At 55.3% G+C, this 17,103-nt stretch overlaps 2 protein-coding genes across 2 annotated transcripts; one reads left to right on the forward strand and one right to left on the reverse strand.

Moving 5' to 3' along the window:
* Nucleotides 1-107: 107 nt before the first annotated feature.
* Nucleotides 108-9,962, forward strand: L969DRAFT_20524 (uncharacterized protein; the record flags this gene model as incomplete). The annotated part of the gene is made up of 11 exons (XM_014709224.1): nt 108-157; nt 206-2,165; nt 2,217-2,390; nt 2,443-3,442; nt 3,491-3,547; nt 3,597-3,699; nt 3,754-3,922; nt 3,968-4,147; nt 4,201-9,712; nt 9,766-9,828; nt 9,880-9,962. The coding sequence occupies 11 exons, from the start codon at nt 108-110 to the stop codon at nt 9,960-9,962; spliced, it is 9,351 nt and encodes a 3,116-aa protein (XP_014564710.1).
* L969DRAFT_106145 (uncharacterized protein) lies at nt 9,593-17,033 on the reverse strand. The gene is made up of 18 exons (XM_014709245.1): nt 16,730-17,033; nt 16,092-16,672; nt 15,264-16,042; nt 15,127-15,216; nt 14,833-15,081; nt 14,174-14,782; nt 13,670-14,124; nt 13,594-13,615; nt 13,424-13,496; nt 13,287-13,347; nt 11,259-13,239; nt 10,930-11,208; nt 10,594-10,881; nt 10,524-10,544; nt 10,111-10,471; nt 9,878-10,060; nt 9,766-9,826; nt 9,593-9,712 (listed from the first exon to the last, which is right to left on the reverse strand). Exons 1-16 carry the CDS (start codon nt 16,756-16,758, stop codon nt 10,035-10,037), a joined length of 5,904 nt encoding a protein of 1,967 aa, XP_014564731.1. The 5' UTR covers nt 16,759-17,033; the 3' UTR covers nt 9,593-9,712; nt 9,766-9,826; nt 9,878-10,034.
* Between the last annotated feature and the right edge of the window lie 70 nt (nt 17,034-17,103).

The following is a 17,103-nucleotide window of genomic DNA, read 5'->3' on the forward strand; positions in this document are numbered from 1 at the left end:
GTCACTGTGTTTAACGCGTTAACGCGTCGGCGCGAATGGGTTATAATATAATGGCTGCACCGACCGGGTTTTGACAAATGCCGTATGAGCCAAGCACCTGATAAGCCATGGCGAGCTTATCAGGTCTGCGTGGAACGGGCTACAAGCAGCTCAATTGGTGAGTATCAGCCTCATCAAGGATGAAGCGGGCTGACAGGCTGCAAAGGCTGCTCCTCGTCGAATTTGTCATTGCTGTCGTGCTCGTCACTTTCTATCTGTTCTACCTCAATCGTCTAGCCGGTGTAGTGCTGGGATGGGCCCTCAACAGAACGATCGGCCGGCGGAACAACGCTCGCTTTTTGTTCGAAGGCGTACAAATAAGCCCACTCGGTGGTCGGATAGCCTGGAAAGATGCTCGCTACCAGTCTCGCAATCAGTCTCTGAGAGTGCTCGAAGGCAATATCACCTATAGATGGTGGTTGAGGAGGACCAGGCAGGACCAAGACAGCCGTCCAGACGCTCAGAAGCTGCCCTGTCGTCTGGCCATCCGGCTGGAAGGTGTCGAATGGTTCCTCTACAACCGCACGCCTTCTTTCGATGACATATTGGCACAGTTGGCATCCCAGACCACCTCAGCAGCGCCCTCTGTCGTCGACAAAGAGCCTTCTCGCCCTCAATCCTTCACAGCCCACATGCACAATGACTCTGCCGGCGAGCCAGCCGATTCGAGTGGAGATATCGATTGGCTGCGTGAGCTTCTGCCTGCAGAGGTCAGAGCGTTCAATGGAAGTATCGTACTGGGCAATGCCTCGACACCTACGGTTCTGATCTGCGCATTCGATGCTGTCGCCGGCACGTACGAGACCGTCAAGAGCAGGTCAAAGCACGACAGGTATAAATCAGTCTTTCACTTCCTCTTCGAGAAGGCAAAGATCATCTTCAGAACGAACCCAGACTACGAGGAACCCCTGCTAGAGCGCGGTCAACGTGCTGCAGACTTACTTGTCGTTCAAAATGCGCTACCAAAGTCGACGTTTGACCACATGAGCTCTACCTTTCAAGCTTTGCGCCAGGGTGATTTTGCAAAACGCTTCAAGCTCTACTCATTACAGACCCTCGATGCGCCCTTTGCTCACCCGGACATGGCAGCATGGAAAGGCTTGGAGCGATACCGGACGGAGGACACGACGGGAGCTCACGCGGCGGAGTACGCGAAAGTCACAACCTTGCTCGACACGCCTGCTCTCGATCTCACTTACTATGCCGATGTACCAGGCCGCGTTCCGGATCAAATCAGTCAGCGTGCGCACGGTCTGCTCGATTCGTATGACATCGGCAATGGCGATCTAGCGCCAGAGTGGGGCGTCGATATCCAGATCAGAGGCGGCGTCGTCAATTATGGTCCCTGGCTAGACCGACAGAGGGGCGATCTCATGAAGACTTTCACGCCCGCCGTCTTCCTCGATGCTGTCGAGACTCCGCGCCTACTGCCTGGTCAGACTCGCTTGCACACTGCTCTCAAGATATTTGCAGAGTTCACTTCGGCTACCAAATTTCGAGTTCCCACGCGGGAGCAGTCCAAAGACTGGAAATACGACGGTATGACGAACGACACTGACTCGATGATCGGTCTCGGGCCCAGACCTTACGGCTGGTTTGACATCTCAGTCGGTGCTAATTCCACACTCAGCTTCGTCTTGCCCATGATCGCCTCCGCGAGCGGCTACGATACTGTCATGGAAGTCCATCTCGACGAGTTTAGCGTCTCGTCTAGTGTCAATTACGTCACCTTCCTCAAGGCCTCTCTCTGCCGTGTATCGCTGCAAATGCCTGCACCATTAAAATGGGATTCCTTGCACCATTGGGTCATCACGACATCGCTCACGTCCGGCGAGATCTATCTCCTGCGAGACCACACATACCTTATTGCTGACCTCGTCAAGGACTGGACGGCTGCCCCTGCTGCCCCGTTTACCAACTTTGTACCCTTCCTTTACAGCATCGATCTCACGCTCGTCGACTTCAAGCAGTATCTCTATCTCAACGATCACAATATCATCAACAACCCACTCCAGATCTCTGACAACACTTTGTTGCTCATCGATGTGCCCCGCCTGACTGCGCATATAGAGGTCCCGTCGGACGTCTATAATGCCTCGGAGAATCTGGTCACGTTCGAAGCCGATGTACGCTGATATCTCTTGCTCGTCGCATTTGGCTGACCTTGCTGATACAAGGCCGCAAATGTGGACTGCAAGTTGTCATTGCCCGAGTGGAACACGTATGCTGCCTTTGCAGAGTCGGTCCCGGTTCATTTCGGCTCGGTGGCACATCTTCATCTACACGGCAAGTACACATACCATGCACAGGTAGAAGTAGGTCAAGTCGAGTCGCTTGATCTCGACGCCAAGGTACGCTCTATTTTTGAAATGTTGCATACTTTGAGAGCTGACATCTGTGAAGCTCGTCGATATGCGCTTCAAAGCGCTCGGCTACGTCCTTCGCACACTCGTCAACCTGCGCGACTGCTATTTTGGCGTTTTCACTCACTTTGCAACTCTCGAGGAATACCGCTCGCGCCTGTCGCGTGACGTTCAAGGGGATCCACTTGAGCGCAAATGGCGGCCTGGCTTCAACGAAATCTTTGATGTCAACCTATGCCTCGAGATACAAGATGCGGCAATGGTTCTCCCGGAAGATCACTATCGTTGCAACGACGGGGTTGCTTTGCTAGTACCGGATGTACAGCTACAGCTGCGCAATCACGATTCGTTCATGGAGCTCGCTGTCAATGCTGAACACTATCAGCTTGAGCTATGGACTGCTTGTCAAAACCTCGCGACCTGGCATACCAAAGCAAAAGATCGCTTACTCGCAGGCGCGGGCTTCGAGGTCGCGGGCCATCGAATGTTTGGGCCTCAGCCTCGCACGTCAACCTACGCTGGCCATTGGGATGTCAACGTTGGCTCGATCGACTCGTGGCTCACTTTCAAGGACATCATGATGCTGACATCGGTCTCAGCTGCTGTGGGCTTCAGCATAACAGACGCCGATAATGCACTGCCGCCCGACTTCGCTCTGGATTCGGATGCTGACGCGACCTTTGCGAGCGTCAACATCGAGTCGTTGGCCGGTACTATATTCTCAGATTGCCGCACATCAGCCCTACATGCATCACTACCTCTCGGCGTACAAGTACAATCGAGCACACTCATCTCGATGGACGCCCTGTCTACTGTGCAGATCGAAGTGCCATCAATAACGCTAGTCACGCTACTACAAGAGAAAGGACAAGATTGCTTCACGCAAACGGCCCAGCTGCTTAGCAGTCTGCACATCGACGTTGTCAAGCGTCGTAGTGATCTCGAGGACGCCTTTCAAAAGCAGCGCGCATTCATCATGGGCCAGGATGCTCTCTCACATCGATTCAAGCCGCTTGTCATGCCGCACAGAGGTCGCGACAGTGAGTTGACAGACTCTTCTGGGGCTTTTGAGCTCAACCTAGTATCAGCGCACATGTCTGGCTTGTTCCTGCCCGCATTGGGAAGGACATCGGAAGTCAAGAAGGGTCAGCGGACATTCCACCGCGAAGCCTGCACTGACATGCTGTCCTACAGACCGCAATGTCTCACGAACAACAGGGCGCGAGGAGGTATACGGAGGCTCAGAGCAAGACGAATTCGCAGACTATGAAGCAGAAACAACCACTGCGACCGCCAGGTAAGTTTTGCGACTATGGGATGCTGTCATGGGCTTAGAGCCTGCTCTGCCCAGTCATCGTCAGAGTTACGAGAGGCCAACGTTTTTGCGGTTAACACAACATCGCAGCAGCTCTTCTTACGATCACGAAACGCGCCGCCGAGATGAAGCTCTTGACTTTTGGCAGAATCCTCAGCAATGGTTTCTGCGTGATGGTCACTGGCAAACCTCTGCTTCACCGACAGTGGGTTAACGATGATGATTGCACCCTTGACTGACGTCGAATTAGGGGATCCTCAAGCCACCTGACGTGCTAGACAGCAATGCGAAGGTACAGCGACCTTGGCCGACTGTCGAGCATGGCGAAGAGATGACCTGCGTGCGCGTTACGAGCATGGGAGGACTTCTTGTCCGCGCCACGCCGCAAGTTGCCGCGAACTTGGTTGCTTTCTGCTCATCACGAAGTCACGTATGCGTCAACAGCCTTTCAAGACGGATTAAGCTGATGGGCAGCAGAGACAGACAAGCGCGGAGTCTGCACTTGACTCTTTGCAGCGCGCATTCATGGCGACGTACCACGCCGATGTGCCGGCATTTCACTCGAGAACGATTCTGCGCATCGACGAGGTCGACATCAATATTCGATCGTGTCAGGACACGCTTCAAGAGGCGGATGTAAGTGCACTAGCAGAGTCGCGGACTAGGTACAAGAGCAACGGCCGGGGTGTGGCGTCATGTGCATCTCTCACTGTCGATCAAATGTCGCTAGAGATGGACATATCCGCCAATACGCGCGTGCAGGACGAAGATACTCCCCATCAGCGACTGTACTCAGACCTTTCGCGAATAGGCTGCAACGTAGCTGCCAATGACATCGCCTTGCGCCTGTCTCTGACGGAGCCCGATGCTTACGACGGGCTCACGGGGGCTGGCCGGCCTTCGACTCTGCCGCGCACACGCACTGGCACTGTGCTTGATTTGTCTCTCGCGCCCGTCGATCTTCGGATCTCGCTTGCTATGGACAAGTCTAGCGTGCGCGCCCATTTCGACGGAATAGAGATGATCTTTGTGGAATCTGCAGCCGAGCTGATTGCAGGAGCAACCTGCGCATGGCTACAGGTGGCTCGACAGATCGGTGAAAGCTCAGTCGATGCCGAGATCGGTCTGCCGAAGCCTGCTTCGCGTAGCATGCGGCATCTTGTCATATCTGCCTTGCAATCCGCAGCTAAGGATGGACTGGACACAGAGCCTGCATTCCTCAATCGCGCTTCGTACCTTGTGCACGGCGGTCGCCGGAGTCCCAGAGGCGACTTCAGCTGGAAGCTTCTTGCTCACATACGGCATTGCGCTCGCCATGCAGGCTGCCGAGACTTGCGCGGTGCTTCTCTGGAAACTTACGATCTGCAAGATGCTGTGGCGCTTCTCAAGGAATGGCGTAGCTGGGAAATTGATGAAAGCGAGCTGTGGGACTTGGCACTGCTTCGCATGCTCTTTGCCGCTGATGACGCTTCGCCTGATATACTGTGGCAGCAGCTCGTCAGCCTTACCTCGGCAGTGTCGGCCGACTTGCAAGTCGGTCCAATCACTGCAAAGCTTGCAGAGGCTCGCTTTGGCAATGCTGCAAATTTCATCACGCTACGTCCTCTCAAAGGTCTGCTGCGTTCGGAAGGCTTGTACGAGTCGGGCGAACTCAGGCCTTGGGCAAGCATTACCTGGGACGGTGCTCATGTAGTTACACACCCGGCTGTTTTCGGTCTCATTCGTCATGCGCTCCGGGTGCGGAGGGTATTCGAGCATCGCGTGCAAGCTAGCAAGCCAGCTCCTGCGATTGACACAAGGCGTACACGTCAGATCTGGCAGCGGCCGAAGATCTCGAGCGCACTCGTGCTCACAATTTTGGCATCATGCAAAACGATCGACGTCTCAATCGCTTCCGAGCTCAGCGTCAGTCTGGTGATAGCCGACCTCTATGCTACCTCGCAAGTCAGACGTGAGCCAGACAGCGAGCTTTCGGGCTCGACGCAGATTCTGGTCGGACTTCTGGAGCTGACTGCTTCAGATAATTCCGGAAAGCCTAGCTCGCTAATGTCCGTCACGCTAAATCGCTTTGAGACGTCTGCAGCCTGGCTGTCCGGCGCGTCCGCCGCTTCGAGCTTGTGCTCCAGCTCGGCTACATCGGTCTTACTCACGCCCACACTGCATGCAGTTTCCCGGCTGGCCAGCTTGTCCGCAAGGTTTCCACAGAGCGTGAGCCGCATGCACACCCTAGCTGACTCGTGGCGCCAAGATATTGTCAAGCATTCGGCAGTCTATCTCGACAAGCTGCGACAGGACTGGCAGGCTGTAGACGAGGCTCTACATCGCAGTGCAGGCCCGACTCCATCCTTGGGGACAGCGTCAAACCGACAGGCTATTCGAGTAGCCATACAGGTATCGCTTGCAAACACAAGTGTGCAGATGCACGCTCTCCAGAAATTATCAATCGAATATGCGCTGCGAGATTGTAGTCTCGGTTTCGAGTCGATCATCGGCGCGGGGTCTTCGCAAAGCTTTCAAGGCTCCGTGGAGGTTAGCGGGCACAGCCTAGTATTGCGCGACAGTGTCAAGTCGGGTTCCCTGCGGCGCATCGCGTTATCTGCTGTGCGAGTCGTCTATGATCGCCGAGCAGACTGTGCACTGGTCAAACTGCTTGTTGATCGGTTTACGGCGACATTATCGGTACAGCTACTTGATTATGCCCTAACATTGTACCAAGCTATCGAAGCGGAGTATGATGACCTTGAGCCAATCATCAAGCGTTATACTGCTCGGCAGCCAGCCTCGAAGACCATCCAAGTAGCTTCAGCATCCAGCAGTACCGTCAATCCTTCCATCAGCGCGTCCTTGCTTTTCAGCGGGTTTCAGATCGCGGTCCAATCACCTAAAGCTGTCCAATATTTCGAGAGCGGCCGGGTCGTGGCGGACATTAGCAAGCCATCAGACAGTCAGTCCATTCTTTGGCATGCAGCTCTTGACGATCTTGTGATATCCCTGGATCAGCCACATGGGCGCACGTCATATCAGCGCAAAGTCTCGAGTCGTCATCGCTTAGCCTATCTCATGCTCAGCGTCAGTGCCAGCAATCAAAAGGTCAATCTTCCAGAAATCGTCGAAGACAAAGATGCCTCTCACCTCTCACACCTTCACCTGAAGATCTCACATCTGCATGCTGTCATGCAAGCCATAGCTATCGAAGCACTGGGCTCACTGATCGATTATCACATCATCGAAATCAAGGCACGGCGTTCTCAGCGAGCAAAAGAGCTCGAAGCGATTAAAGCGAAGCTTTTGGACGCTTTCGACAGTAACACAAGTTCCTCTGCTGCTGAGGTACCTTGGGTTACGCGCTGTGTTCTCTCGCTCTCGGTGAACGAGCTCGGTATCGCGATACCACTCGAGGACTTTGGCACCGAAAAGAACGACCATGTCGCGGTCGCTGCATTCCTTTTCGCATGCAAAAGTCTGACATTCGCTACACAAAAGGGTAGTGCTGGCTTTGTCAGCATTACAGGGCTTTCAGCGCAATTCGTGGATCACTTCCGTCAAGCTCGGCGAGACCATTTCGCTGCTCGGGAAAGCCGAAACAAAATGCTCATGCCTGCATTGACGGTGATTGTTAGTCCGCACGATGAGGAAGCGCTGCATACCACATCGGTCTCGTCAGAAGTCTCAGGATTAGAGATAGATATGGACCCTTCCATCCTCAGACGATTTGTAGCTCTCAGAAGGGTCTATCAGCTCAGTAACGACCGCTACAACCGCCTCGAGACGCGACCGAGTGTTCAGACATCCTCGTCACTGGCATCGGATGTCGACTCGCTCCCCGAATCGCATGTCGAAGCATCGAGTCGCCAACACCTCTTCAAAGGTGCCTGTCATTTTAAAAGCGGCGTCGTTCGGCTGCACGCCTATTCTGCCACACGCTCCTCTTCTATCGTCAATGGATCGAGCCTGGAGCGAACGGCGTCCTTGACAGAGACTCGTGCGGAAGTACCACCGAGAGATGCAAGAGGAGCTGGGCGTGCCGACGTTTTCGTCTTGCCTGGCGTTTCTGGTACTGTCATACATCGAAAGCTGCCACAATCGACCGATGCGACAGCACCATCTGAGCTGCATGTGGCCTTTGTCATTCATTCGTCTACCAATGTGCTCTATCCGACACTCCTGCCCTTTATGAGACATGCCCTTGCGCAAGTAGACACGGGTGAGGCTGCCTCTACGAACCAAACTCAAGCGCAATCGCACGAGGAAGAAACGGAGGGTGTCGCCGACTTCGAGCCTCCTGCGATCTTGGGGGGTCTGAGAACGAGTATCAGCATACGCATAGATATTTCCAAGCTGGACATCAGCTGCGGCGCTGCAGCACCTGTTGCAGTCTCTCTGTCGTGGCAGAGCGGCGGCTTCCTGGTCACTCTGGCACCCCATGCAAAGCGCGTCTCTCTTTGCGTCAACCTGGACGAGATTGCAGTCGATTTACGGCATTCCTTCTCGCCGGAGAAGTGCATAGGCGCGAAGGTCAAGGATCTTGCGCTGTCGATGACGTTGAATGTGTCAGAAGTCGCAGGCGAGCCTCATATACTGGCGGTAGCTTGCGATATTGCGCGAGTAGCATCGGAGCTCAACGCCCGCCAATTACAAGATTGGATCTGCATGAAAACAGTCTGGATTGACGAATTGAGCGAGCTCACGCAGTCATCGACGTATGATGACCCTGTCGCAGATGTGGAAGCAGGCCATCGTAATTGTGGAGGGTCGAAGCTTGCGGTCACAGGACTCTGCCGCATTCGGTCGCTCACATTTGTTGCTCAACTCGGTCAAGCTATCGGGACCGTCACTTGCGAAGTGCAAGCGCCATCAATCAAATTCAGCAAATCCCCTCATGGTCTGCACCGCTCGGCACTCAGCTTCGATGGCATTACTGTCTCAAGCAAAGGAAGACTCTCAGGCTCATTGACCGTTGGACCCTCTGCGCTCATCTCTGTCCTCAAAATGCCCATCAGCAATACTAAGCTTGTCGATACAGACCACTTACTATCGGTGGCGCTCAAATTGGGCGAGGCAGAATGCCAGCTTGACTTTGATTGGCGACGTATTGCTTTGTTCCACGCTGATCCGATCATGGTGCGGGTGCAAGACGACCTGTCGAACGTCTCGAATGCAGCTGTACCAAGTCGTTCCAATGTCAAGCTGATCTTCACAGTTCGTCTGGGCGTTTGCAACGTTATCGCGACGGTCAGAACAATTCCTCTGCTAGCCCAGATCGGCGTCGACTTGCAGCGCCTCGCGCACGACAGGACACTCAAGGCGATGCAGATCATGCAGCGAGCGATGCCTAGCCCTTCAAAGCCACCGACTCAACAGCAGCTGTCGCACGCAGTGCCGTCTGGGCAGCATGTGGATCACGCTTCGAGTACGACGCTGAGTCTGACTTTTAAGAGCGAACGCCTCCGCATTGCCATCTTCCCGAGAACGTTTGCAGACAATGACGTGTATCGTGCGGATACTGGCTTGGTCAGCGCGGCGCTCATCCGGTGCTATACATCCAATGGCCAGCTCGAGCGCGATCTGACCGTACATCTCGGCTTCCTATCGATGCGACGGTTGCGGCCAAAGAAGATATTGCCCAGCGAGGAACGCGAGCTACACATTTCGGCCTGGATACAAGCATTTCGCGAAGCAACAGATCGTAACATATTCAAGATACCAACGACCGATGTCTCCATGCGATCCTTACAAGAGCCTGGTACTCGCGTCGTCGAGCATTGGTTCAAGCTTGTGTACGATGGCCAAGTGGACATTGCGCTCAATTACGCTCTTCTGAAGAGTCTCGGCGAGCTCTTCCAGTCGTTCCAACAAGCACTTGCCCGTGTAGGGTCCGGTACTATCACAGATCGAGGAAAGCCAGACGAGCCACTTCCTGTTACTGTTGAGCCACTTACGCTCATAGCGCGAGAGAACGTTATCAATCAGCCTAAGCTCAATCTACTAGGGGACGGTGAGCCTTGCGCTCATGAGAAACGAGCTGCCGCTGATTGTCATCCTACGCAGCTACGCCGCCTCTCGAATGGCTAGGCGTGCAAAGGTCCAAGTTCCCGCAGTGGTGTCATGAAGGTTCGTGCCAGCAGGGCGCAAGTGAAGACCATCTGCTGACGAAAAGCACAGGCATGACCATTCCTCTCGAGGGACTCTTGCTCGTTCTGCAGAGCAATCTCTACCACAAGCGATTACCCGCTGAGTTGCAATGACACCAGCACAACCTGTAGATACGTCCGTTGTCGTTGTAAACATTCCAGTCCTTGTATCGACCTGTGTGACATTCAAGCTGCATCGAGCAGCTTCTCGACTGAGCTGGATATCAGCAAGAGATCATCGCAGCAATTGCGAAAGACTGACTGGCATTGACATGCTTGGTCGCACCGCGCTGTCTGACGCATTGGAGCTGATGACGAGTCTCTTCCCATAGCTGTGAGCGAGTTGGCTCATGTCGGACAGTCTTGAGCATTGTTCCCAGCGCATAGTTGGCGAACATGTCACCGAGCATGATAGCAATGGGCGAGTTGCCATCAGGCAGAGGGTCTAGGGACTCTTTGACGAGCCACTGGAGATCCTTGTCGGTAGCACGCATGACGCAGCGTTCGACGACGTTGCTTGCGTACTTTGACATGCAGTGCGAGAGCAGCTTGCCCTTGAGACTTGCGATCACACGTTTGCGGTCACAGTCCTGGCCCTTTTCGACGATATGTTGTATGACATACTGCCGAAGCTTGGTCAGTACACTGCGCGACCGTGGCAGATATCGCGCCCACATTACCAAATTGATCGTTCATCTGCATGCAACAGGTCAGACATAGCTTGCCTGCATAGCCAGGGACTGACCAGAGCGTTACAGTGGTTCAGCGCTTCCTCTAGCAATGGTCGAAGAGTCTGCGGACGAGCATTCTCAAAGAGTCGCTGTATGACGCGACAGGCGTAGCTGTTCGTTGCCAGACGCGCAACATGGCCACGGCACGCATCTGCGATAAAGGTCGTATGCTGTTCAGGCACGTCGCAGAGGATACGTTGGATGCAGTGGTTCGCGTTGAGATCTTTGGAGCATCTGATGATGTGCTCGCGGAGCTCGTTCATGATGGTAAGCTGTAGATCGAGTGTACAATGCTCTATCGCCTGTCCGGCATGTCAGCGCAGTGATCCAGAAGCGCTACTTTAGCATACCTTTTGTATGACACGGCAGCCATAGAGACTGAGAGAGAGATGCAGCACGTGACCCTTGAGTCGGCCGACAAGCTCTGCTCGTTGTGCCGGTGTTCCATGGGCAAAGAGCTGCTGGCAGCAATAGTTCGAGAAGCAATCCTGGCTCAGCTCGAGCAAGGCAGGGCTGAGCTCGTTAAAGACGGCGAGCCGATCCGCGGACGATGCGTCAACGAACTTGGCCTGAATCCATCGTGATCCGACCTGATCGCGGCTGAATGCGACGAGCTGGCCTTTGACGTCCTGCACGCGTGTATTAGCCGCTGACCAGGAATCACGAGGGCATCACCTGCCTGCAGTCGCCACTCTGTGCGGCGGTCACTCTGAAGGCGGTCGATGGCATGATGCTCAATAGCCGGTGGCGAGGCACGATACTGATTAGGCGAGGCTGGCTTTGCGAGAGCGTGGCTGTAATTGTGCAGAACTTGGGCGTACATAGGCTGGAACTGACGATCGGACTGGATGGCAGTCGTCAAGTCCACATGAGTCTGCGCGACTTGCTGGGGCAACAAGTCTAGCTTTGTGAAGATCTGCGGTCCGTAGGCCTGTTGTTGGTCCAATATGCCCGCAGCATATGGCATCGCTGCATAGCCTGCTTGCAGATTGGCCAAGCCAGGCAGGGGACCTACGACTTGACCGGCAGACATATAAAGCGCTTGATCCGGCGTGGGTCGCGGTGAGGGCGGCAGAGACCAGACTGCGGTAGCAGGTGGCAGAGAGCGAGGATCATACGAGGGCGACCAGCGCGGCGAGAGATCAACCTCGCCTTCGAGTGGCAAAGTCGCGTGACGAGGCGAGGCACGCATCTGCTGGAACTGTCGAGCAAGCGCCGCATCTTGGCCTTCAATGTTTGCGCCTGACCAGCTCATGTAAGGCGCCTGCTGTGCCTGAGCCTGAGCCTGAGCGTGCTTAACTTCGCGCTGCTGTCCAGGCGACCTGACGACCGAGTCGCGGGGCGAGGAGCCATAGAGGGCATCGTACGCGAGCGTCTCGGGCACGGAGACACCTCTGCTCGAGCACGAGAGAGGTGAGGAAGCGTGGCTGGATGGAGGAGGCGCGAATGAGCGACGGCGTCGGTGGTCGTCAGCGCTGCCACGTCCGTTGCTGTCGAAGCTGTCGTTGATCGTAGACAAATCTGAAGCAGCTTGTGAGGGCGAGCCGTCCTCGTGTGGATCGGCCAGCAGGCTACGGTGTCGTCGGATGGTGAGCGGGCTGGCTTGTTTGGCGGCAACGGCAGCGTGACGGAGTCCATTCGAGCTGGGCGAGTGTACGACGGTCTTATCTTGATGAGACATGTGCAGCCGAGCTCGAGGGCTTCGGGGCGACAGGAGCTCGCTGACAAGTGTCTGATGCTCCGTTGCCGCCGCGAGCTCGAGCTTGGCAGTCGCAGGTGAGCTTGCGGGCGTCGTTGGCGTACTCGAGCCATACAAGCTCGTGAGGCTCGCTGCCGAGGGTGACGGTCTGACGTGGGAGGGAGGCTCGCTATAAGCCAGGTCAGGCCAGGCGCTTGAGTCTGATCGCAGCTCGTCAGACACGGCAAGCTCATCCAATCGATTGCGAGGCTCGATGCTGTACGAGGCAGCGTGCTTGGGCAGCTTACGGAGAGCGTCTTGACGACGAGCAGCGAGCGTCGACAGGCTCTCTGTCGAGTTGGTAGATCGCAAGAAGCCTTGATCGTCTCGTCCGATTGCACGCGCAAAAGCACGTCTGGCGCCTGGCGAACTTGGCAGCGAGCGATCCTGTGCAATTGAGCCTGCCCAAGCACGACCCCAGATGGTCTGACTCATGTCCTGAGCCTCATCGGGCTGTCCGACGGGCTTGTTGTCGAGCGTATGGGCTTGACTTGCGAGCGAGTGATCTGACGAGGGCGTGCCAGTCGCATGATCCGACGTCGTCGAGAACGTCACAGCGGACGATCTCCTCGGAGCGAGAGGATCATGGCTCGGATGGGCATGATCGTGCGTGATTGCATTGGCAGCAGCGGCGGCAGCAGCAGCAGCGACGGCAGCAGCGACATTGGTGAGACTTCGAGCACGCGAGGCTTGCAGGCGGCTGACGTGCTGCTCCTCATTGACCGAGTCTGTAGCGTGTCGTAGCAAGTCTGACCACTTGGCATCATCCGAATCTGTCGGCACGTAGCTTTGATCGAGCGTCTGACCGCACGCGCCTGCTTGACTCGGTCTGATGGTTGGCGAGCCTTGGTCGCTGAGTCGAGTAGCTGCGGTATGTGCGGATGACATGCTTGCCATCGCTGACATTGAACTTCGCTCGAAGCTGTGAGGTCATCAGAATATGTGTGCGGGTTCGTAGGGACGACTGACAGACGTTTGACTTTGATAGCGTGAGCGAGTGAGATTGTCAAGGGCTGCTTGTCCTTTGAGTCTGAATGAGATGCAAAGCAGAGCGAGCGAAGCGAGACTAGACCGTCACCGGCTTAATCAAAGAGACGGATGCAGACCAGAGCCATGCTGAGACGACCGAAATGAAAGTTTGCAGGGGTCGAGCGAGCCAAACAAGCGAACTGTATTCGTCTAGGGTGGTAGGCAGTGTACAACAGCACAGAGAGCGTGGCGATCAGGAGGCGAAGAACCAGCTGCTTCGCTTATCGCCTGAAGTCGTAGCACGTACGGCTGCCAGTGAAGCATTGAGCCTGTGATCATCGAATTGAGTCAGTCTTGTCACCGCGGTAACGCGTCAGACCTACGGTGATGGCGCCGTCTCGGCAGTCGCGCTGCCCGCCCCTCGCAGCGGTCGGGCGACACGTCCAAATTGTAGCGCACTTGCAGCCGATGCGGCGTTGACGGCTTGAGGACTCGATCGTGTACTCAGCGCGCGCTCGTATTCGATCCGGTCGTGAAGCGCTTGTAGCTGAGAATTGTACTTTGTATTTTGGGCTGCAAGGCTGTCTTGAGCGTTTGCGAGGAGTTGCTCGAGGTTCTGAATGCGCTCATTGCGCGCTGTGAGCTTCCGCTCGGCCACGCTGACGTCCTTCTTAAGAGAAGCGTTCTGCTCGACGAGCTGTCGCTGCACCAGAGTGAGCTGGTCGAGATTGCGTGTGAGGAAGTCCATCTTGCGTTGCTGTAGTCGACTATTGCCATTGCGGATCACAGCATTGTATTGCTCGCGCGTCTCGTCCAAGGAGATCTCCAACTCGACCACCTGCGCCACATTGAGCGCAATACACTGACGGCTTGAATGTGCAGCGTACCTTTTCGCATCGATCTTGCAGATCCTTAGTCAGCGATTTCTTCATCTTGTCAAAGTCTGCAAGCTGTGTGACCATCGTCTTGCGAATGCGCTCCATATCGCGAGCGCGTTCCATGAGATCTTTGCTGCCTTCGATGCCCGCCGTCGTGATCGCAAACGCACGCTTTGTTTCTTCGAGCGTCGAACGCAGCGAGCCATTGCTCGCATTCAGGGCTTCAATTTCCGCCGATTTCGTGGCCAGATCAGCGCGAAGGTCCACGAGGTCTTGCTCAGATGCCCTTTGGTGCTGCAGGGCCTCCTCGTCCGAACCGAACTGCTGGGCAGTGGCCATTTCGTCTTTAGGCATCTGACTCGATGCAAGATCTTTGTAGCCTTGCCCAGCCGAACGCAGACGATGCTCAAGCTCCTCGTTCCTTCGAGAGAGCGCCGCATTTTCTGCTTGACTGTTGCGTAGACGTTCTTCGTGTGAGGCAAGAGCAGACTGGCCGTCTTCGATCTGCCGCCTCAGCAGATCGAGATCACTGCTGTCGTGTGGCAGCTGGGCACCCAGAGACTTGTCGAGTCGATCCAGGGCTTCTCTGATCTGCGTCTCATGCTCGGTCGATGAAGACTGTACAATGTAATCAGATTGGCACTGTCATCAAAGATCGCGAGACGCACTGTGTCAAAGTGGCCCATGAGAGCAGCCATCTTCTCGGCTCTCTGCTTCTCCTTGTCGCCCCCGAGACCGCGGCTTTGTTGCATTCTGAGCTCGGAGATCTGGCGCTTGGCATCCTCAAGCTCTGCTGTCGTGTCGGCGTTCTGATCCTTGAGCGCATCGACGACGATCTGGGCCTCCCGATTCTCGTGAGATAGACGCTCGAGCTGCGATCTCAGGTCGTTGACGAGTGCGGACAAGCCACCGACCGACTGCGAAACATCAGCGCGGCTCGTCATTCGTGTTCGATGACATGCCTGAGCATCGCGTGAAGCAGAAGCGCGCAAAGCCTCAAAGTCGGCCTGGGCCGTGCGTAATTGCTCCACATGTGACGCAAGTGCCGATTCCTGTCAGTCTGAATGAGCTCAGTCTAAGGTCCTAGTGTGGTGCTTGCCTTTTCTGCTAATTGATCTTGCAAGTCGTTCTCTCGCTTGAGGAATTCTTCTCGTTCGTCACGATCGAGCGACACGGTGGTTGGAGTTGGCGGTCTACTCTCTAGATCACGCAGAGACCCAACAGCAGGATTAATGGGCGTCGTCGATCGGTTGGGCGTACTGGGCACATCCGTGCTGGCAAGAGCGAGCGTTGGTCCTTGCGAGCGGGCACGCTCGAGTGTTGCCCACGCTTCTTTATCGACTGTACCTCCCGCGCGCCAGATGGATAGCTCGGCCTCCAGGAGTGCAATGTAGGTCTGATATTGAGCAATATCCCGCTGGGCATTCTTGAGGAGCGCTTTGAGCTCTGCTGGAGAAAGCTCGGCATTGACTCTGGCTTTATTCTTGATTGACTTTGCTCGAATGCCAAACCTGAGCGTCGAGATAGTCTCGGCTTCGTTGTAGATGCTCGGCGAGCAATTGATGATCAGAGTCGTTCTCGAATTTCCACCGAGAGATTCTTGCAAGATTCTCGTGAGCTTCGAGTCGCGATAAGGGATATGTTGGGATTTGCCGTCGGTGAGGGCATTGATGACCATCCCCAAGGCAGAAAGGGATTTGTTGATCTTCTTTGCCTCCTCTAGTGTCTGTCCGCTTGCGCCTGTCTTGCCGACCTTCTCTGAACCGGCAAGATCGACGAGGTAGAGATTGCCATTCTTTTGGGAGCCTGTCTCTGTGTTGCGTTGATTGACGCTGATGACAAAGATGGAATGAGATCTCGAGCTTTCTGCATTCATATCTGATCACTAATGTCAGCGCTAGCGTTCAGCAATAGATGATCGACACACTCGTTGCGCTGACTGCCCGAGTCAAGCCGCCTTGCTTCATGATCTCGTAGACTTCTGGCGCGCTGCCGACGTAGAGGACCGAAAGGTTCTTGACATACACTCCCCGCGCCTTGTCCTCGTGAATGGACAGGTTGTCATTCTGGGGCGCAAGTAGATCTCGGATGCGCTCCATGTAGATCTCCATATACGAACATTTGACGAGGTATTCGATATGCGGGGGAGAGACCATGATAGAAGCAAAGATTTGTTCGGTGATACGAGGAATGAGGCCTTTCATCTTTGGATCCTCGATGTCTGTACCCATCATGGTGTACGTCTTTCCCGAACCGGTCTGTCCGTAAGCAAAGACGGTGCCGTTGAAGCCGGACAGAACATCATCGACTATGCCGCGCACGCCATACTCAAAGACTTCCTCTTGCTTCGTGTCCATCTCGAACGCTCTGTCGAACGTGAAGCCGTTCGCGTCGGGGCCGCGTAGCGCATCTTGGGACTTGAGCTTGACCGTTGTACCTTCGGGGTCAATCGATACGATAGGCTCTCCGCCAGCTTCCCGCAGTTCTAATGCATTGGGCGGTCGAAACCTGGCCGGTCTCGGGTCAGTCGCGAGTGCGAGGACAAGGCAGAGACTCGGGACGCACCGACAGACGACTTTGATATTGTTGCTCATCCTGGGCACTGATCACGCACTTTGTCGAGTGGGACCGACTGTCTGTGCTCTACATACAGTGCTGCCGAGCCGGGAGATGTGCGCCGTGTGATCGCTAGCCGAGCGTTGGCAGCCGGCGCGGCCAGTGACAATGAGGTGCCTGAACAAACTTGCCTTGAGGTCCTCAAGTCGTGTCAGTCGATGCGTCGTGACTACCGTGGGACAGCCGAGGTTGTACGGCAACAGCTGCTGATCTTGAACAGCTCACACGCTCGGCGCCTTCACGTCGTCGGCGGGATAGCAGCAGACAGTCGCACGCGTTCGTTCGTGATGTCCCCGACAAAATTGATTAGCCCTCCTTGCGAC

Source organism: Mixia osmundae (genome assembly GCF_000708205.1).
Source record: "Mixia osmundae IAM 14324 unplaced genomic scaffold scaffold_17, whole genome shotgun sequence".
NCBI classification, from domain to species: Eukaryota; Fungi; Basidiomycota; class Mixiomycetes; order Mixiales; family Mixiaceae; genus Mixia; species Mixia osmundae.